The 24,304-nt window shown below is 37.2% G+C and overlaps 1 protein-coding gene across 3 annotated transcripts in view; it reads left to right on the forward strand.

Moving 5' to 3' along the window:
- Positions 1 to 24,304, forward strand: part of LOC115441436 (adenylate cyclase type 6) — a 270,780-nt gene that overhangs the window by 135,306 nt on the left and 111,170 nt on the right. For all 3 annotated transcript variants that reach the window (XM_030166222.2, XM_030166221.2, XM_030166223.2), the window contains exon 5: positions 2,155 to 2,251. In XM_030166222.2, coding sequence (XP_030022082.1) covers positions 2,155 to 2,251 — 97 coding nt within the window. The remainder of the gene's footprint in view (positions 1 to 2,154; positions 2,252 to 24,304) is intronic.

The raw sequence follows: 24,304 nt of genomic DNA on the forward strand, positions 1-24,304 counted from the left end.
TAATAAACAAATACCATCTCGAACGATATCTCAAGTCAACCACATGGCGCAATTAGACAGCTTACTTGTGTCAAATAAAAACCTCCACTCAGTTGAAATCAAGCTCTTAAAATACAACTCAAGCTTAGTTTAAAACATTCATAGTTCTATACCTTAAATTATGTTATAACACTAAATGTCTACTTAAGATCGTACTCAAATATGAGATTGATTTATCAATACGGCCCTCAGAATTAGTTACGTAACAGTTTCCACAATCGAATTAACATTAAACGATTGATTCATTTTATGAAAAAAACTGTTCTTTTTTACCTCTACTAATCTCAGTGTGATGTAGGCGGATACACGTTACACTTATTGTAGTAACATTTTTTTGAACCAGATTAACAGTTACAGAGAGTATTCTAAACCTCGGAACTCAGGAACAACCTGCGCTCCTTTATAATATTACTCTACGACTCGATCTACGGAGTTAGATGTCAGTTAGTAATTGTATTATAACTCTGTATTCCGTCAAGTAGGTACTTACGCGAAATTTCAGCAATTAACATTATGAGTCTCGTTTATGTAGTGGAACTGCATTTACAAACTATTTATAACATTCAATAATCAATTACTGCCAGTAAAAATAGTATTACTTATAGGTGGCCGAAGTTGGGTTTTATTACATTAACAATAAGATATAAAATATCATAGAACGCTTCATACAAAACGATATGAATCGTTTAACCACAATTTGTTATATTCCTTCGCATTTTCTATTCCGCCGGCGTATCACAACTTTTCCAATTTTCGTATTTCCCTACACGTCACTGGTAAGACAGCATCAGTATTGACAATTTGATGTCACAAGTATTTTGTATATAAATTTTATTGTTAGTATATATTATATTATTTGACAGGGCATTTATTATTTTCTGTACTTCGTTGCGTGTAGTCTGATTACACTGAGTAAATTTGCGTCGCAAAAAACTACATTAATATTTATCTTGACTGGAAGAATAAAATTAAATACTAAAGACAATCTTTTACAAAAAGAATATTTAGCTATATATTATAATGTGTTACTGAAACCTGGGAATTTCTTGTGTGAAGATAGTATTTTAGACCAATAATCGTGGTTTCTTAATTGAAATGCTTACGTAGACTTCAGTCACATCGGTTAGTGATCAACGTTTTGTGAAGTATGCTAGCGTGGTCGCACCTGGTGGTGTTGGTGATGTGGTCTTGGTGCGGGATGGTGGCGCATGCACTGTTGAGCGCTCTATCCCTCGCGTGGTGCGCGGGCCTGCTGCGCTCACGCGCCAATGCCACGCGATAGGGAACTCGGCCGGACTCATGACGTAAGCATTGATGCTACTACGATTATAGGGAATTTAATTTTATTATAGCTGACTGGATCGTGGAGCTTATTTCAAGACGGTGTCAGCTAGTAAACCCAACTAAGACAGGCTAGGTTAAGACATATGGTGACGATTTTGATGAAAAATTCCTCTTTGCTAAGCATCAACAATGGACAATTTAGTCAGCATGAATAATCGTCCAATCACTAGACGGAATGACGCAGTGAATATGACGCCAATGCCATTATAATTGTAATAATTAAGATTAAAAATAAAAATATTTCTTACGAAACAAATAATTGTACTGGTAGGTCTCTCATATGTGAGAGTCCGCCTGGGTAGGTACCTCCGCAATGTCTATTTCTGCCGCTAAGCAGCTGTGTGTAGTCACTGTTGTATCCCGATTTGAAGGACATTGTAGCCAGTCTAACCAATGGACATAATGACTTAACATTTCAAGTCTCAGGATGGAGAGCGCAGTGGAATACCAAACAGTACTCTGTAATTCAAGGTGTTGGATGGTGTTTGAAATGTTTATGGGCGGTCGTATCGTTTACCATCAGGCAAACGGCAAGCTCGTCTCATCGTTCAAAGCAATAAAAAAAATAAAGGATATAATAAATTCTCTAGTCCAAATTTGTTCTCAATCCTTTTGCGGTTTATGCGTTTAGTTCTAACAAACATTCAATTTTCGCCATTATATTATAATTATTAAGAAGTAAGACCATTACATAACAACCTCTTCTAAATACGTATACTTATTATAAGGTTCATATTGCTATCCAAGATGCTGACGAGTGTTTTGTTGCAGACTGACGCGGAGGGCGGCGTGGTGAACTCGTCGCCCGCGCTGCCGCTGTGCCCGGCCGGCAAGCCCGACGTCGACGCCGAGCCGCTTCTCAACGATGGTGAGTCGTACAGTTGTAATACATTTAACGTCATTTACGATGATTATAGAAGAATGCTCCTGATACGACTCGCGTCATGATAAAATATCTGGATTAAGTACTGTTGTTACAAATAAGTAAGAATAATAATATTATTTCAAAACACGTTACGCACGGCAGTCAATGGATATTTTGATGTTTAGGGAAAGTACTCATTAACTGACAGATTGTCCTCTCCATAGATTATTTACAATAAACTATTTTGAACTACTAGCTTCCTGGGCCTGCAACTCCTTTAAGTCATGATGGGCACCGTGTGTAATGCCACAGAGCCGTGTAACTCAACGAACCTCTGATAACATTATCTTTAAAACCCGATGAAATTGATACAAAAAGAAAATATGGAGGAGTTTTTAAAAATAATAGTCCACTCAACTTAGAAGACAAAATAATGAACTGAAAAGAAACGTCGGGAAAAAATAATAATAAAAAAAAAACATAACTAAAAAGAAATTAGTTTCCAGACTAAGGACCATTTACAACTGGAAATCAAATGTGAAGCACTACGGATAAAGTTTGAGAGTTAAACGAGACCGCAATCTTTAAAAATAAGGCAGACTATGTATTGACTCTCAACAACTAAACAACTAAAACCTGAAACGTTTCAATACCTGATGCTTCTTCAGTAAAGTCGACGCACGCCAGGCAGCTAACAATTATACGACAAAAACTTTATAATTCTACGTTATATGTTACGGATTTAGAATTATAGTTATGCTCATGTAGGTATCGAATATTTAAGCAGAAGTGTAATCATAGTGGGTTTCAACCCCTAGAAGCATGCCTTATAATTATCAGCCTACATTACAGTTCACTGCTGGACATAGGCTTCCTCCTATCGCGACGTGACGAGCGTGCGCCCAGGCACATTAAAATAAACGAAAGCCGTATGCGTGTTCTATCTTACAACTATCACAATAAGTAAACACAGACTCTTTCAAAAAAACATTTTTGTTCCGGGAAAACCATTCACGCGGGCAGACTCACGAGCAACACCTAGTAGTAAATAATGGATTGAGCACGCGATCCCAAAATTTATTTTAATTCCCATTAGTTAATCCGACGCAGATCTACTTCGAGTGGATTACAACCACTCCACCAGTTCAGTGGTTACGAGAATTGATAATTTTCAAATAAATTGTAATATACTACTTTACCCAATTAATATTGTTATATGAAAACTCCAGTAAAAAGGATCACCGAGTCGAATAAAACTTTGAGATGTAATCCGTTTACGTTACACAAAATCTGATGGAATTATAATTAGCGTAATAACTTTATTTGATGGTTGGTTTCTTTTAAAGAAAACTCCTTGTGTTCGTACCACTTCTTTGGCTATTTACGGCAAGCAAAAGCGTGCTAGTTCTGTTTTGCGCACGTTTATGCCATGCCTTGCAGTACGGGCGCTTAAAGGATTCCGTTGTAATAAAGATCCAGTCTGTAGAATTTATTCCATGTTAGTTATTCAAACCATATGTCCTAATATAAACTCATCTCGCAAGTTGTGTGCCACGCGTTGCACCGAGCGACTTGTCACGAACACGTGAATTGTTTATAAACATGTCTTCACTCAACAGGATTGCAGTGCAAGGAGTTTTGTACGTTTGCAAGAACTTATATCTTTAAATCATGAAATAATAATACGTTTTCCAAAACAGCTACATTGAAATTAGAGATGTGATCTCAAAGTCGTGGCGAGTGTAATTATTGATCATCTTGAGATGTCACCATTAGCTTAAGATGACGAGGACAGTGCTGTGATTCAAAGTTCTATTTCGTATTACTACTGTTTATCAGTGAGTGGTGCGTTTTCTTTGATGCGATTATATTTCTACTTTATTATAATGCTATTTTGGATACAAAACAACCGGTTTTTTTAGGGTTGTTAAATAATGCATCGTCTCTTGTTGCTAGACTTTTTCGGGATGCACTGCACTTAGCATCACACAGTCACTTTAACGCGCTACGATAAAAACCTGACCATTGACCGCAATGGCAGCCACGAGGTACAACTCTACGAGGCAATAACTCTGCACTATACATTACAAATCGTACTTCAGCCCCGCGAGCAAAATATTACAGCTATTTTTCGATGCCGAACAGAGCGTTATTTACATTGTTCCCGAACTGCGGCGTAAATCACTTGCCTCAATAACGAGTTCGACCCGTGAGGAATCTCCTTAAAATGTGGTTACAAACATAAAGGTCCAGAAGCAAAACCTCTTTTTGATTATATAGGAAGATAAAAGCGTTTAGAAATAAGGAATTTCCTAATTCCCCTAAGAAATAAAAGAAGGTATAAAACTTTGTATGAAACTCAAAATCTACCCAACCGATTTCAAAAATTTTATGCTAATAAAAAGCTATATTATCACTGAGTGCTATGGGCTTCTTTTTATCCCGGCAATGAGTACAATATAAAATTATTATACAAGAATACTGACTTAACGCTCAATCTCGATAACCAAGAAAGACCTTAACCAACACAAACGCGGAGTAATTCAACCCAGAAATAAGACGTAGCTGTTATCGAAGCCAGTCATCTGACTAAATGTCGCAGATTTGCAGAAAACACAGTGTAATCAGTATCCGTGTGTTCACGAATACCTCGGCTAATGTGAATTAAGGCCCGCCAGCAAAACAGCGCGCTAAACTCATATTTCGATCTATTCGAACTTAATAATACACGAGCTTTTGACCACGGCTCGGCCCGCGTGAAAAAGATTTCCGACATAAATATTTTTCCCAGAATAAGCCCGATAAGAGAGATAAAGAAAGCCTAAAGCACTCAGGAGTAATATAGTTTTCTGTTAGTAAAATAATTTTCAAAATCAGTGTCATAGTTCCAGAGATAAGCCATTTGCTCCAGGACGAGAATTCACGCATTTCGGGTTTATGGTGTGTTATGTTTAGGGCTGACACACACACACACAACATCACGTATTTATCCCCGAAGATGTATGCAGAGGCGCAACCAGGGCACCCACTTTTCGCCAAATGTGTTCCGTCCCATGATGTGATAGGGGGCGAGCCTATCGCCATATCGGGCATAAATTCCAGACTCCGGGCTGATACTGAGCAGAAAAACCCAAATATCACTTTGCCCGACCCAGGATTCGAACCCAGGACCTCAGAGCAAGTACAACTACGCCACCAAGGCAGTCGCTAGGGCTGACAGCGTGATATTTAACTTTTTTTTTTACAAAATACCGGTACCTACGATGAGGACATTATACAAGGGGAATTTTTGAAACAGGAGCGTAAAGGGGAGTACCTTAACTATAGAGTCTTTTGGTCATTCTAAACAACAGAATCGATTGCCATAAAAATATTGCATAAATTGCCCGCTTTCTTTCTGATTTTACATTTTTATATAAATCTGTATATGCAGAAAGTGATAACTTAAAATTTCAAAAATGATTGACGATCTTGTAAGAATTGGTCCTTGTACCTACAGTATTAAGGTCCCCCTACTCTCCTTTCTGAAAAATTCACCTCACATAAGTGGCTCGGCCCGAGCTGGGTACTGCTGTCCCACAACTTAGCAGTACTAGCAACGACTCATTAGTTCATCGACTGTAGATCAAAAGCTAGCTTAACGTAAGCATAATGGATTATGGTCGTTTATTAAAATAAGGCTAGCACTTAAAATAAAATATACCTATGATTAATGAAGGTGGAGGAAGCGCGAGAAGTATGCAAGGATCGTGCAAAGTCGAAATCCATAGTCTCTGCCTACCCTTATGGGATAAAGGCGTGATACTATGTATGTATGTATGTATATAATTATGATGGAGATTTGTTCTTTAGAAACGAAGTATACCGGCAATCATGTATTAATGGTAATGATTTTGTTATAAATTATTCAATTTTATCGTATTTGGGATTGGATAAAGTTGAATCAAAATGTAATCTATACTAATATATAAAGCTGACGATTTTATATTTGTTAGAACGCGCTAATCTCAGGAACTATTGGTTCTAATCGAAAAAGTCTTTAGTGTTGGATAGCTCATTTATCGAGGAAGGCTATATAAAATCACGGAATAGGAAACATGTAGGAATACAGCGGGACTTTTATCCGGAAAATTCGCGGGCAAAACCGCGAGAAATTCTAGTTATTAATATCTTTAATGCACCAATGACTACGGCCTGACAACCCTAAATCCTCTAAAGCCGCTTTAGCGCTTAATCGATGTGTGTGACTCGCTGGAGAAAGGTCTCAATATCTAGGCGCGGGTGAATGAGAAGCGTAATTTGAACGGATAAATCGAAATTAAATACGTATTTATAAGGTTTTGTAATAAGCGACAATCTCCTACGATTGTGTTGGTTTACGATTTAAGTCGCATTTGTGCCAGTTTATATTCGAAACAAATTATTCTATATATTATTGGCCAATCATTGTAAAATGTATAAAGTAAGGTATCCATTAGGTGTTGTTAACACACGTCCGTACCGCAGCCATGCCCTCTCAAGGACAATACGAGTTACACATACGTATCTAAGGCACTGGAGCTGTGAGTAGCGAGTGTCCGAGACACGACCACAAGCGCGTTTTCTTACCAAACACCAGATAAAACTATTGAGTGCGAGTTTTACGAGCGCCGTCTCCCGGCGAATTTATTGCGGGGTAATTATTGAGCGGCACCGGGAGTGGGCCAGCGCTGTATTAATTGATGCCATTAACATTTCCCGGGACTCGCTAGAAGGCTATGGGTGGCGCACGAATCACTGAATGTCAGCTATTTTGATGTTACTGGGACACGTAATAATGCGGTTTCGAAAATGTTGGTCTGGTTGTGTTACTAAACGACTAGATAAGTTTGCGCACAATTAAAAAAATTTATAACATTGAAATACATTAAATTTAATCTGTTCAGTAGATTTTTCTTATAAGTGACGCGTATGAATGGTAAAAAAATATAGTTCTATATCGTAGCTGTCATATTTTTAAGAATTCCTCAAAAACTAAGAGTTGTTAGTATCCTCTCATTTTGCCCGCAGTGTTGCCACCGTAATGTCTTCTGAATCGAAACATACCGGCCAGGTAATTTATGGAGGGGCATCTCTCTAATCGCGCCCTAATTTATGTACACATCAAGAGAAATAAACGAAGAATTGTAATGCCAAGGATTTACCTTCGTACAGCTACTGTCGGAGATACTCTGGGTATAATTTTGAAACGTAAATTTTGTCTGTAGTCTCTATACCTATATAAACAGTAGGTGTTTCTCAAAGTAAATATGCTTAAACATAAATCCATTGACAATACAGGTTTTGGAGCGGGGTTGTCAGCGTAATGATCTACATTACTGTTACGATGTCACGTCTAAAGTAAATCGTTTATATTCTATATTAATATTAAATTATAATATATACTAGTACTTAGTGCAATCACATCTGGCGAATTAAACATTATGATTATTTAGACCAATAGACAAAATTAACGCTGAAACAGAATTGCTGAAAATTAACAACTTATGTAAATACAACACTTGCCTTTTAATAAGAAAAATAATAGATATATAAAATAAAATATAACTTTCCAAACTAAAAAAGAACACAGATTTAGATTACTTAGAAATTGTAATAAAATTGATATTGTTAATTGACTATAAAGAAGTAAATTGGGAGGCGCATAATGTATAACACAGGGGCTATTATCATCAAAGATACAGCTTCCATATCCAAACTAAAAGTATTTATTCAAAAATCAAAGCTTTGAATGCGGCCCTAGTATTAAGACTTGAACTTGACTTGTAGGTATTTTAATTTCTACAAGAAATATCTCATGAAGTGAAATGTAATTTGGTTTCAGAATAATGTTCCTTTAACCATTTTAACGTATGGCACCAAAACTCAGAAGAGCTCGAAACAGACTGTTTGCTAGTACTTCATCCGGATTCTCGACTCCTTCTATTCCCTTTACTCATTCAGATAGTTTCTCTGATGCAGTATCTAAAGTTCTTAGCTCATTCGAAGCCAAACAGAAAGAAACTTAACAATTATTTCAGTAAACTAAATAATTAACTATTGGTTACTTTTATTTTACATTGCTCTGGCAATACACAATGATTTTATGAAAAGCAAAAAAATGTCCCTCACACAAATACAATATCTGTACATACCAACAAAAATACAAACCTATTTGTTTTGTAGATTCATTTGATTGCGCGTTTTTTTATTGTTTTTTGTTTTCCAAATTGCTTGTTATTGATTTGATTGAAAAATAATAAATCGCTGTGATTGTTTGTGCGCTGATTGATTCTATAACGCTCCGCCCCTCCCCGCGCCCCTGCACAACCCCCCCGCCCCCCCAGCCCGCCGATGCATATTGCATTGTAAAACTACGCCCCGGCGTGTGATTGACGATTTCATTAACAGTGAAAGAAACCTTGTGTTGGCTATTAATTTAGTACTTAATCGAATGTTACGCTTGCGCTTGTCCATATTTTTATTATTTAGATTATTTAAATGTTTACGAAAAGCTAATAAAATATGATTATTTTAAATGAGTAGAGCAATGCTGTAGACTATCTACGTACTCTATCACTAATTTGATTTTGTCATTAAAGCCAATTGCCATACAACTCCATCGTCTCTCCCTGAAACACTGCTGCTCCTCCTCAAGGCTCAAGCAACGAATTCGCAATTCCTCGCGTGATACAAAGTGATCAATGATCACATATCATAAAGCACCTATAACATTCTACATCGTCTCCACATACTTTACCTCATTTAAATTCTATCTGGATACGTTCCCACCAACTCATTATGCAGTAATCGCTTACGCACAAAAACCCCCACACGAGAAGCGCTTAACACGCTTAATCGCTTATCTGTGGATATCTAAGAAAAGGTTCGAGGTGTACACCCAGTAAAGAGAATAAATGGAAGGCACAGCATTTGACTTGCTAATTGCTAGTGCGTACCGAGCTTGGGGTTGAGCAGCGACACGGGCGCAGGGGGGGGAAGTCGCTCAATAGATGAGCTGACGTGAGGGTTGCTTTTATTGAAAGTGTCGTGTTGATAGTAAAGTCACGCCTTTCCGCCGAAGGGGTAAGCAGATGCTAAAATAGTGTCGCGATAGTCTGACATCATTAATGTTCTACGTCTGTGTAAAGTACAAATTCCACTTTCGAACAACTCTAATACATATCAGCTATAATCGAACCTATCCTTTAGTCATAGCCCAAAATGGACACTAACTAGACCAATAGCGACGAGGTTACCATAAATGTCACGTGTAACTGTATTTAAGTCTTACTTGTCCCTTAAAGACGTCAATCGACCAGCGTCTTGAGGGCATTCAAATGGAAAATTCAAACGATAAAATTGGACGCAAATAACGATGAGAGGGTCGCGACGAGTGGTCTACTAGAGGGCTTGTTTACCTCCCTCGGTAAAAGTTGGGAGGACTGAGGGAATAATATGTTGTCGCTTTACAGAGTCGAACCACATGAGTAGCCCTGAAATGAATAATAAAGAAAATAATTGTATTTAGGACTTTGAGTTAGGAAGACTTGCTGTCGTTACTCCGGGGCTATGATTACTGATTGCTAAGTGAGGTGTTTTACTAGTGGTAGGTTTCTCACATGTAAGAGTTCGCCTGGGTAGAAACCACCGCAATGTCTATTTCTGCCGCCACGCAGCAGTGTGTAGTCACTTTTCTGGTTTGAAGGGCATTGTAGCCAGTGTAACTACTGGACGTAAAAAGACTTAACATTTCATATCTCAGGATGCCGAGCGAAGTAGAATATCAAACAATACTTTGTAATTTAATATTTTGATAGGTGTTTCTACTGTTTACGGGTGGTCGTATCGCTTACTATTTTTTGAGCGAACGGCAAGCTCGACTCGTCATTTAAAGAAAAAAAAAAAAATCTCACTTTTCTTCACTTCAAAATAAATAACAATAATTTTAATTCAAATAATAGTTATTCTGAAGATGGACATAATAAGTTACGGCAATAAATAAAAAAGATATTCAGTTGGCATAAATTATCAAATATCGCAACTAAAAAATAAGTGTCCACATTGCATCGTGTCGCATTGGATTTAGTTCCATTATTAGCTGCTCGAGCCATTAATAATTCATCGTTTTGAAACCTCAGGGGGAATTTGCGCAATTTCTCATAAAGAATTGCTTCCTACACCGATATTTCCGACTCGACGATACATGCTGTAAATTATTCAGTACAAATGAAAAATAAAATATATTTTTCATATTTCCATGCATTTGAAAAGAGCAAAAGGCACTCTCTGCACCTGCAGTACAGTTGAAAATCCTTAGTTCAGTGAAGGTGGTTAATCAACAATTGAAATCTCCCGTTTCTACATAATGATACGCTTTATGTATAAGAACTCCGACACACAGAACTCACAGCGGCGTCGATGGCCAGGTTTGTTGAATTGCAACTCGGTTTTCTGTTCTCGGGTTGCTACATTCTTCCACGTTTCATTGGTCACGTAATTGCGGAATAGCCACGCGACTCTTTCAATTTAATGACCCGTGTTCAATGTACTCGCCACGTTTCGAACTTCATCGGTAAAGTTTTGAGAAAGTATATAATTTACAACTTCAATCAATTTTTACTTACCATCAGATCACGCGCATGTATTTTGCCGTACCAGTAAATAATTGTGCTAAACCGCTCATTGCGGACGCTAGAAGCCTGGCGTGGCGCAGCTGTTAGCGGCGAGTCGGGGCGGAGTGCGCGCTCCACTTGGCGCGCTGAATACGCCGCCGCTCTGCGCCGGCTCTTGTACTTGTGCGGCTGAGAGGAAGGTCGCTTGATTGGCTGAATCTTTTCTCCCAGTCCAGCGCTGGATGAGAAATGTTGGAATATATTAACACATAGTGGTTTAATTGGTTAAAAGTAGGAATACATCTGCATGTATTTGTTGTTGTTCATTGTTTAATTAAAACTTTATTCACGAGAAAAATATGATTTTTATGAACAAGTATGTTCCGTCGGAAACAAAATCAGTACTTACATAGAATTTATGTGATTATCATTACACACCTCTCGCTCTGAATTAGTTCCTATTCATATAAAATGACGGGCAAGCCACATGTCCCAACATGCGCCTGTGTCGCTACAGCTTATAAAGCAATTTGGACTGATCAAATTCAGCGAAATTTTTGACTTTTGTGTATTTATTATAATTCAATGAAAGTTTACAGCACTTAGCCAAAACACTTACAGTAAATTATTATTAAAGGTAGTACTTTAGACGTACAGAAAAATACTGAGTCGGCGGACAGCGGAGGGTCGGCGCCGCGACCATAAGACGGCAAAGTCTTCGAAAGATCGCGAGAAAAATAAACGAAACACCCCCATATAATCCATAAACTAGTCTTATTTTGATGTCGTAACATTCCGTAAACAAATAAAATCATTATAAAAAATACATCTTCCTTCTGTTTGAGTATTTCTGTTGATTGTAGTGTTTACTAATGTATTCCGGTTACGAAGCTAGTGTATCATTTTACTGATAAGATGAGGCTCAACAAAGCTTACGGTGGGTTGAACAGTGCGACGTGACCTACTTCTAATTCGAAGTTCTGAAGGTATTGTTTACGCGTGCCGCTATCAGCCGAGCGATTTGTCCGTCGCGTCACTCTTGTACACAACACTGAGCCGCCGTTTGACAGACAGACTAATAACCAACAGGCAAGGACGTTCCGCGCCAGCGCTCGCGATGACTCACTGACTGTTCACGGCGCACTCTTTGCAAATAGCTTTAAATATTTCGCTATCGACAGTGTTTGGACGTAGCGTGTTTACGCGTCGCCTCTGTTTGTTTGTGTGTCCGTTACGCATTCAAGGGGAATAACTCGCCGCTCACTCGACGCCCGTGTAGTGCGATTATAGTGGTTAGCGGAAATATCTGGTTTTATTTATGAGTTGAGACGTTACATGGGTCTGATGTAATACTTTGTACTAGGTTTCATTTTGCCAATTTTTTAAGGGAGGTCGTATGGATAATTATGCGACAGCTGGTGATTTAAATATGGTGATGTTACCTACATGCCTTCAATGTCTATTGTCTATGGATGTAAAACTAAATTAATCAAGAAGAACTAGTTGATAATATGTGACGATGGTTTATGGTCACTAGATAACACAACGACAAACAACTTATGAGGGTTAAGCCGAAGTTTAGGGAAACTATAATGACCAGCAGTGTTTGCAGTGTGGTGAGGTATCACTGAATACAATAGTTTATTTTTTTGGTTGGATATTAAATGTGATATGTCATGTAGGAGAAACCATTAACCAACAAATCGGACCCTGTGACTTCGGCTCACTGTGTGTACTAATTCCTAGACAGTATTAGAAAGTATTTGATGATAAAACTTTGACAATCTTACTAAGTCCTGTATCGGCACGGTTAGCCCCCACTTCATGTCAGCTAACAATACTCCGGTATTAATTTGCTACTCATGTGATTAAATAAATCCCTTCAGTAATAAATAGTAATAGGTATTTAGACAAGGCAGAGTCCCTGGGGATGATTCAGTAATTCTAGCACTAGACTGAATTGTGTCAGACTAGCGTGCTGCGTACCCTTGGGACATGAGTTTAAGAGTCACTATGGGTCTATTTACTATGAGATATAACTACTTATTCTACTAATTATATATGTATACATTTAGTACAGTACAGCCACAAAGTAATAGAAAACATTTCAAATTTTAAATCGCCTTTAAACTTGTGTAGGTATCTCTACTAACAATATTTGTAAAGATTTTATTTTAAATGAAGAAAAAGCAATATTTCGATTGAAGTTAACGGGGAAAAGCGTTTTGTAGTTTTGAATTTAATCAGCTACTTCTGTGGGTGAATGTACATATTAATTTCTATTGAACTTATAAAATATTGCTGGCTCGATTTTACAACTGCTTGGCAATGGAAAATAACTCGCACCGGCATTATTCTTACGACCGTCAAACAATGCAGTATCTTTCCATCCGCACTTTACCATCAGCGCACATTCTCGCCCCCGGAAAAAATAATGACATAAATAAATGCCGAAGTTAGGCGATATTGATCGGAGCCGCGACAATGACAAATGCTCGTGGATTCGAGAACTGCGCCATTAATACCAATGAAAACGTAATGAAACTACCGATCAGCGCCCGCTGCGCCGCGCTGTGACGCGCCGACGTGACGCGCGCTGTGTTGCTAAACATGTGACTGCTTAGCAACATTCACGGTGCTAATTACACTAGGAATTTATTGTTCAATTTGCCACCTTGTGATTTTTCCTAAATTGTAATACTGTGTGGGCTGTCATACGATATGCTTAATTGTACTTCGTACAAACGTTTATTATTTTTTTTTCAACATTAGCGCGCCTATGAAGTCTCTTAATTATTGGCAAACAATCCTAGATGAAAATATAAATTCTTCATAAATAGTTCTTTTTTCTTTTTAATAGTGGGGCGACTTATTTTAGCGCCGATATTCATCCATCGATAAAATATGTATTGAGCCGATACATTGTGTAACGAATACTTACTTCGTTGCTTTTTTCTTGAAACAAATATTTCGCATTGTAAATTAAATCATAAATATAATCATTTATTTGTTAAACATAAATAAATACAGTAAAGAAATATATTATGATTTTCATTTTGTATTCATAAATATATTATGATTGTTCCAAATAATATATAAACATGATTACTATAGTGCTTTAGAGAAATTGTTTATTTTAATAAGTAAAATATAGCCATTTAAATGCCTGGATAAGGTGTAGTCCATTGAAAAGTTACATTTGGGGTTGCGTTTTTTAGAGGACGCAATTTTATTTTTTTGAAGTGTAGGGGGGGTCAGTCTAAAGCTAAAACCAAGTTTGTGGGGTCGCCACCCTTGTCCCACGGCCGCCATCTTGAAAATAGGGATTGAAATGGTTTTTACGATGTATCTCTTAAACTATTTATCTGACAAAAAAAATGTATAAACATTTTTGTTGCAAATTAAATTCTCTACAACTTTGGTCTAGTAACTTTTGTCGTAGAACTATAAATAAAAAAGTTATAAGCGAAAATGTTAAGAAATTCAATGTTAAGCAATATCCATTGCAACGTCATCAGAACGTGTGTTTATAAGGTTCAAAATACTTTTTTTTGTACTCTCATTAATACCCAAATACCCAAGGGACCATTCGGGAACAAAAGAACATCTGCCTGCTATTATTATTATTATTTCTAACCTCTCTTATTGTAAGAATAGCTGATAATATTGTGTTGTTGTTGTCGTAAGTAAGTTATTTATTAGCATATTGACTTTTAAAAGTCAAAATGCTAATAAAAAAAAGTAGTTTTCACTAAAGTTAAAATCGTGTCTAAAATCATTCGATATCGTCTTCACAATTAAAAACAGAATAAAATACATCCGCACGTACAGAAATATGTAGCACAACTAAAAGATATAAGTTGAACGACAACTTCAACACAATATTATCAGCTATTCTTACAATAAGAGAGGTTAGAAATAATAATAATAATAGCAGGCAGATGTTCTTTTGTTCCCTAATGGTCCCTTGGGTATTTGGGTATAAATGAGAGTACAAAAAAAAGTATTATGAACCTTATAAACACACGTTCTGATGACGTTGCAATGGACATTGCTTAACATTGAATTTCTTAACATTTTCGCTTATTTTTTTTTTATTTATAGTTCCACGACAAAAGTTACTAGACCAAAGTTGTAGAGAATTTAATTTGCAACAAAAAATGTTTATACATTTTTTTGTCAGATAAATAGTTTAAGAGATACATCGTAAAAACCATTTCAACCCCTATTTTCAAGATGGCGGCCGTGGGACAAGGGTGGCGACCCCACAAACTTGGTTTTAGCTTTAGACTGACCCCCCCTACACTTCAAAAAAATAAAATTGCGTCCTCTAAAAAACGCAAGGTAAGGCCTAAAAAATGTAACATTTCAATGGACTAGTGTGTTTATAAAACAATTAAAAAATTTATGAATGTGTTAAAACGCTCAAAACTGCTTCATAAATTGTATGGGTTATTATAAAACTTCGAATCGTTAAGGCATTAGCACATCACTTATTGATGATGGAGCTACCAATAGTAAACAAACGGTTAAACGAAGTATAATAAATATTTACTTTCCAACGCCTCCGCGGCAAACAGTGATCTTTTTTTATAGTAATACAGGTACAAGCCGATGATACCCTCTCAGACAGTCTCAGAGAAGGCCGCCAACTGATAAAAACTTGCACTTGGGTATCTATATGAATATGGTGTAGTTAATTTGCTTAGTGTGATCTCGTAAAAGATAACTCGACAGACTAACATTAGAGCAACTATTTTATTACCGCGGTTACACCAAGTTCATCAGCGAAGCTATATAAGTTCATACTTTGTCTAAAGTAATATCGTGTGAAGATGTTTTGAATTTGTTTTGTCGTACAGATAGTCTAGCGATGCTGGAAGGCACAAATTCCCCTGCAAGAAAAGACCGTCTAATTTACCAATTTACGTGGTAACATCTATAGTAGATAACTTTTTCAGGAAACCATTTTGAAATGTCTGTGCCGATCTTCGCATAAGCGGATTTGGTTTTATTAAATAATCCTACTGAATGCCATGATGACTAACTGACGAGCAGTGAGAGCCTTAGCTGGTGCGAGGCTCCGGCGGGCTAGCTACTATACTGGTAGTAAGTCTTTCATATGTGAGAGTCCGCCTGGGTAGGTACCATCGTAATGTCTATTTCTGCCGCCAAGCAGCAGTGTGTAGTCACTGTTCTGTTCCGGTTTGCAGGACCTAGTAGCCTGTGTAAATAAAATTCAACATCTCTTGTCTTAGGATGCCGAGCGTACTGGAACACCAAACAATACTTCATAATTCAATGTGTTGGTTGGTGTTTCTACTGTTTATGGGCGGTCGTACTACTTACCATCAGGCGAACGGCAAGCTCGTCTAGTCATTTAAAGCAATAAAATAAGCAACGCGTAGGCAGCTACGTCTCCGCGCGAGGACCCTTCCGTTGACCATCTCGACCATCCTTTAGGCCGCTGCTGGTGACGAAACAAGCTAATTGCTCGTCTGGTTATGAGCTGCACGAGCAATCATGGAAAGTAACCACGCGTTCTATTTAGGATTACAAACTCTGTATAGATACTGCTACGTAATTAATGTAATGCGACCAGAGATTGATACATTTATTGATTAAATATTGAATTAGGCGGTTTGCGCGCGACTGCCGCAACCCACTACATTACCTTTATATATACGTCAGTTCAACACTTTGTGCTTTTAAACTTAATATAAATCCTACTGTTATTGTTATTACAATAATGAACTGTGACTTAATATACTTTACTTTGGCATTACTGAATAAATAAGTGCTGGACTATTACGCAGATGACAATTAATTATAAATTCATTTAATAAAGTTATTTAACATCTTCATTCTCTAATAAATATGCGATCCATATTAATAAATTATGCGCAGTATTGTGAGATGTCGGCTCCAGACTTAGACGGGTTAATTCGGAGCCACCTCCGAGCCAGTCCGGCGCGTCCTCGCATGTCGGCTCGTAAATATAGCGGGCGGCCGCGAGCGTGTCAAGGTCCGGCGATAAATACCTCGCTTGATGGCTGAACCACCGGCCCAAACAAATACTTCTGCCTAGCTTCTGGAAGCGATGAAGAAGTTCAACCATGTTAGGTCCGTTTAAAATAACAGTCGGTGATTGTCTTAAAATAATTAACGAGTAGTGGTTGAGTGGGTTGAATCGTAATCGTCGAATTGAATACATTTGTAACACATATTATAAATCTTTTTTTTTGTACTCTCCTCCACTCCACTTGTAATGAGCTATAAGAGGGTACAAAGGCTTTTTGTAATTTATTTATTTTACGGCCCGATCACCAAACTGAAGACCTCAACCGTAAGCGTGCTGCTCCTACAACTAAACCATTGTCTTAACACAATAACGCGAGCGTACACGACTAGCCCGCAAGTAGTTCACGTTACTTACATATTTCGACTGCGAATCCCCGCCACAAAATTCCACAGAATTCCGTTTGAGGGCACTGTTTTCATTAGCCAATTGTAAGCTTACAGTGGCGAAGGGTGAAAATTTTCAAAAGGTAACCCTAGGAAATATTTTTTTATACAATTATCATGTAATACGTTGTTCACAATAAATTAAAATTAGTAAAATATCATAATACATTATAATTTCCTTCTAACATAATCATTATGACTAAACTCTAAATTTAACAAATAATCACATATTTTGAACATAGGTACTTATCTAAAATAGCCCAACAAAAATTAATAACCCACACTATACACACACACTAATTATACATTCTAAATTATTAAAAAATTTCGCGCCAATGGCCCAACATTAAGCCGCAAATTCTCGGGTTACCCTGAAGTACACATACACGCACGCACACATGTATTTTTACGTCACTTCCAAAAGATTAGACAAAGACACCGCGCTGCGTGAGAAAGAGACAACAATACCGCGAGGGAAGCTATGCGCGGCCGGGTTCACTTCGAACACTATAAGGCGCGGGCACTGCGCGCGAGTTACGATTTAACGAATTGATAATAATATGAACTATGTACCGTAATCGTTGAAGTATTGATTTAATGAAATAAGTAGGTATAGGATGACTTGTCTGAATATACTATTATTATTCTGGAATAATAATAGTATATTCAGACAAGTCATAACATAACTATATAACTGGTTATATAGTTATGTTTTTCATTTATTATTTTAAATTAATTTACAAAAGGTAACCCGGTAGGAATCGACTTGTATGGACGCTTCGCCACTGTAAGCTTATACACAATTACAGACGTCATGATTTAAGGACACTGAAAACTATAATAAGAATAGTATAGCAACTAAGTATAATGGCATGCTGAAAGTAATGCATTTAAAATTAATGATACAAATTAAATATGAAAAAATATCTCTGAGATTTTATCGTATTTTGTTGTGCTCCTAGAATTATAATTTATATTTAAAGTAAGGACATTATTTCAAGCTTGCACCGTCTATCCTATTCTAGTTTTTTTATATTACGGCAAATCAAATAAAAGAAAATAAACTCCGGGCATTTCTTTAAAATATAATACAAATAGTTGAATGCACAATTCATAAATATTGTACTTGCAATTTCCTTTGTCTCATAACGATCGTTTAAGAGATGTAGAAACATGAAATAAAATCGTAGAAAGGTTTATTAAGCTGTTGGTTGATTGCAACATTTTTCATGTTAACATTACTGACATTATGCTGTTGAGAATTTATTTGCTCCTTTCTTATTAATTTATAAACTTATTTTAAAGTACAAGTTCGAGACTGTTTATTGCTGGCTGTATTTTTGAATGCAAATGCTTACATCTATAAAACGATACATACTCTAATAAGATTTTCTTGTAGCTTTATCTTGGCTAACATCCCTCCCTGTTTGGTGTTCTGTGCCAAGCTCGTTTGCCTTCAGTGACACTTTGAATTCTCTCTAGCTGGTGTCGGATATTCAGAGAGCGCTAAGCTACAGATTAGGTGGCGCCCGATGAACCCCACCGCTCAAACTGACAACTAGTGAGATCGCCTGCGGGCCATCTGTAGTGGTGCAAATCTATCCGCCTGGTGACGTGCCTTAGACTTGCGTGAGATGTTACTCTTTATCTATTACTAGACGTCATGCGATTATATGCACTATCAAAATTACAAATTAAACATGCGAATATGCACTAAAACAAGTTAAAATATGCAAAAAATATGCATTGTCAAAATACTGTTCCTTATTAGATGTGCCTTTATTTACACAATAACTAATTGTTATTGTTATGACACTAAACTATTAAATATTTTTCTAGATTCCCTAGTGAAAACTTGTGAAGTTTGTCACTTACATTAATTTCTAGATTGAACATGGCCTATTTACATCACCTGCTTATACAGGTCTTAAAATTTGGCGCCATTTCTACGGGAACCCCTTCCGGTATAGTTTGCCCCGATCTGTTGATAAATGCTTTAGTATATTCTTTATTTCTTCCAGACAGGTATTTATATAGAACGCAGTATAATTTGCCACTAACGTTTTCCAAAAATAAACTCAAAACTGGTAATTGTTTATATAATAGCGTAGAACACATTTTGCTACTGAAATATACACAATGGGAAAGAATATACTAAAATATGCACTTACGTTTTCCACATTAGATATAAAAATTCTATGTCTATTAGTATTGGGTTATTGAATAATTGTGGCAGATATGAACAATGAAACACAATTGTTACGCTTTGTTTCAGGTATCCATTTGAATATAAATATTTAAAAATAGAATATCCGTACGCAGTTTCTTTAAGGTTGGTTTGGTTGTGATGCAATTATTCAATTCAAATCTAATATGTACAGAGGACATTTTACACGGTCATTTGCAGTTATGAGTAGAAGCTAATTCCACGAGATGAAAATCACGAAGAAAGATGATGTGTCAGGTAATTCTCAGATAGTATACCGACTGAGGATCTGTTTCACAGGTTTCAAGTAAATTGTATTAAACAGCTGATACTTATTTTATTACCATTCGTTGAGGTCATAGATTATATGGTGGCTTGTATTGAGTTGGCAGTTATATTTATGTGACGAGAAGCATTTATTCAGAAGTAATGAAACATGCCCTTAAAAAAATATAATATACCGGATGTCACCTCAATGCTATTTCTTAGAACGAGCCAAAATGACGGGATTTTATCAATCGGACCTAATAACTTACTGAAGTACAGTTATCTCAAGATAACTAAACATCTCAAAGAACAATTACTGGTTTCGAGGCCACTTCGGCATCTCATCTTCAATGACGCCGATTCGTCGATTAATTGAATTAATCAAATTATATTCTTGCCCTCGATAGCTAATCAGCTCCCGAGAAGCAGCCGGCGAGCACTTTTGTAAGTGCCTGAGTGTTTCACACCCTTCGATGAGGGTGCGTTTCCAATGTAGCGGAATGAGGAAGGAAATATACAGGGTAATTTTACATTCTTATGTCTTGAAGAACAGTTCGTTCGGCTGATGATAAACATCGACAGCAGAGCTTCGAATTACCCAGCACTGCATTGTAGTGCACACGTTTCATAAAATCTACGTCATAAAGTCTGCACTAGGCGGTTAGTGTCTCAGCGCAGAAGATAATTACTTATTTAAAATGCATGTTGATGGAAAGGAAAGAAAGAGTGTCGGTGAGCTGTAAGAATAAGTCCCCGCTTCTGCCCTCAGCATGTTCCCGTCCCGTGGAGACGCGTCCTCGCCGGGGCCGGCGGCGAGTGGTGCTCGCGGCCTTTGATCCACTTGTCTGCCACCTCCACTAATGGCTCGATGGGTTTAATTACGTTCAAAGGGCCTCACCTCCTGCGAGTCAGGAGCGACTCGACGTTCGGCACTCGACGACACCATTCAAGGGTCGCTACATTGTGTTTGCTCTTCGATCATTCTTTGTGTTAGGTTATTTTTACTTTATAGCCATGTTTTAGGTTTCCGCTTTTCTCAGCTTGTCTTTGTTCTTTGTTCTTTCTCAGATTGTCGTGTGAGTTTTAAAGTGTACTTATTTTTAACCTTATGAATAGCAATGAAATATCATAGATGTCACAGAACGTACGTTATTTTGCGGGATATCGTAACCAAAGCTAAAAGTGGTACCATTCCGAGCCTACGGTGAACGCCTGACTCGCATAAGCAGATTGAACGCCATTAGGTTAATCATTGAATTTGTTCATTAAACAGGCTGTTTACTTATCCTCCTTTTAATTGATTAGAAGTTAATTATATTGATTTAGCATTTCATTAAATTACAATAAATAACGCTATACTTCGGTTTCGGTGTTTCATGTCATAAGTCGCGTGTAGCGCTCGCAAGCGGATTACGCATTTTTACGTTGTTTTCTAAAATACTTATATTATAAACCCGGGTCTCTAATGAGGCTCTATTTATATAAATAATCCGCTTTGTTTTCATCTAAAATGTTTTTACTAAAAAGGAGCACCGGGAAAATAAACTACATAATTTTCAGACATTCCGCCCACAGCGTGGTTAGCTTATTAACAACTCATGTCAAATATCAAAATGTAGTACCCAAGCTGTAAAATATTGATGAAATCACAATAATATTGACTTCCTTGTGATTCGACAGTTGCGAATTCCTATATATTTTGACACACTGTTCTATGGCTACACGATTTAATATTCGAAGTTTACACGCGCGCAATTTTCTAGCTGCTGTAATTTAGTTCCAAATACTCTCACCGGGGCGCTGTGCGAACTTGTACCTAACGTATACTACAACACAAATATTTCTGCCAACGTACAGAATAATGAAATGAAATGATTTATTTGAATCTGTAAAATGTTATACATTATTTAGATTCCGTCAATATTAACTCTACCACCAGTTCGGAAAGCAGTTTTCACCAGAGAAGAACGGGCAAGAAACTCTGGTGTTGCTCTTTATTTATATTTTTTTTATATTGTTTACATAATGCCATGCAGCGACATCGACTACCCTCAAATGGTACATCACTGTTATCTCTGACGGCGTTCTTATTGAATCATAACTCCGGCCTCCAACCCTTTAAACAAACTCAAAGGTTATCGCGTCCCTTTCTCCGTTTCTATTATATTTTAACTTGAGGATATTTATCTGCGAGTGCCAAAATCGACGTCATTTCACAACGTTTTAAAATTTTTCCAAGTTTTAAGATCAATTTGCGGGCCGGTCGGCGCTCCGCTCGCGAATCTTTCCAGTTTTGGCCTTTCTGCTATACGACTTTATATAATAATAATTGACGTGAGGTTGGGGATTTAAAGCTGTGTCGAGGACATCTAGGGTTTTTTGTGATCCTAACTAATAATTGAAAATATTATGACACAATTACGAGCATGGTATAGTGGCCACACTGCACCTGATGCTAAGCGAAGTGGGATCAAGGTAGCATGTCGTCAACGAGCCATGATTATTCCTTGCTAGTCAACATAATTATGTCGGCTCTAATTGTTAATTTCAACATTTTAGAAATCCACTGCAGTGCTACTAAGTACGAGCATGAGTTCCGCCTTGGCATGGTCTACCTTGCAAGGGTTATATTATTATTAATTAAACATAATATTTCACTACAAATCTAGTTTTTCGCATCCTCACCGTGGATTTACACTTAATACTTTCAAATTACAATCGTTCGTGGTTAATCTCGAGCTTGCACACGAGTCCCTCCTCCTTTATGTTGTAATATCCTATTAATCTTCCACCAGCAGTGTAAGTAGTATATTTATCCGGTTAGAAGATCGTTGTAGCCAGAAAATAGACAGAATTGTTGGACTTGTCAAGGTTAAGGAATGCAGTGGATTACAATATAGACCGTTAGAACGTCTAGTTTATCCACCGTTTTCAATAAACGATGCCGATCTTGATCATCGATCTGATCCCGGAAACAGACCAATCAAAATAAGTCATTTGTAAGAATGTTGAATAACATTATTCTATAGTCTATTGTAGCGATGGATCGGAAAGACGATTGACATCGTTCAATTGTTATTGGCGGATAGTTACTGTCTGAAGCGTGCGCTATCGGGTCAGTAACTCGCCCATCGTATAATGTAGTTGTATATAAACTTACTTAAACATGTCGGTATATGATAAGCAAACATGCTTTAACCCGTGCATAATTTTATTTGTACACAAAGGCTTATCATGTCCTATTTATTCCATCGCCCGTCCCTGCTCAGAGTGGTCCGTGCACTTGACACGGGCAGGGCGACCCTAGACAATGCGCCCACAAAAAACCATTCAACTGTACGTAACTTCATTAAACACGACTACTTAAAAAACGTGCGGAAGCTCCGATCAAAGGCAACACAACCCCGGTGGTAACTATTTTGATGTTTAATATAAGAAATATGGGTTCGTAATATAAATGCGACGCGTGTGTTTATATCAACAAGTGACCCTTATCCGAATTATTTTTGAAAATGATTGCGTCTTACGAACTCTTAAACGGTTTAGAACCCCTTAAAATAACAGCCTGAAGTGAAACTCTGTCACAAGTCTCTATTCGCATTGAAAATAATTGTTTTGCGGGATGCTATTTTGTATTTAGTAAATTATTTTGTTTAATTATATATTGACTTAATACCAATGCAAACAAATAACTCATCTGATAGTAGGACTACGATTTTCCTACAGTAAAACTGTTCATCCCTAGAATGTTGTATAAAAAATACGATACAAAAGTCCGTGTCGTTTAATTGTGGCGATTGTGATGGGGCCAGAGACGCATGACTCACATGTTAACCTCTTGAACAATCACAAGGAAACAACATGGACGTTTGTGTTTTGCATCAAATTTTATGGAGAACTTTGAATTACAGAATATATTCCGCATGACGCCGCCTATTACCTTGAGACATACCTACGCAAACGCACTCTCGTATTAGCGAGCCGACACCTACTGAATCAATTTTGTACACAATATTTTCGTAGACACTCTCAGTTTTTGTGTAAGAGCTGTTTAATGTCAAAGGTCAGTATGAATAATGAACGAGCTGCCGAGGCATGTCTAATGCCAATTTACATGCTCCCAATTTAGTCTAAGCTGGACGTGATTATACGTACAGTCTAGCGCGTCTTCCAGTTTGTATGACCGCGCGGAATAATTAACATTTATAAATGGTGGAGTTTCACTGGACACTGTTTTCTCTGCTGCATGAATAGGGGATTCGATTGGACGTTATTGTGTTTTGAAAAATAGAAGCAGATGCTGCCGTTGAGTTCGTTGGTATGGCCGGTGAAGTAGCCGTATTTCATAAAAAGTATAAAACTATAGAAACTTAGAATAGAAGAATTAATAACTCATTTATCAAATGTAATTCGGTGCTTTATTGCGTCATAACTGATCCCGAATTGATATGTGTTTATGAGTACATAAAGGCCTAAGTTTTAATT

This window comes from Manduca sexta, chromosome 27 (genome assembly GCF_014839805.1).
Source record: "Manduca sexta isolate Smith_Timp_Sample1 chromosome 27, JHU_Msex_v1.0, whole genome shotgun sequence".
NCBI lineage: Eukaryota > Metazoa > Arthropoda > Insecta > Lepidoptera > Sphingidae > Manduca > Manduca sexta.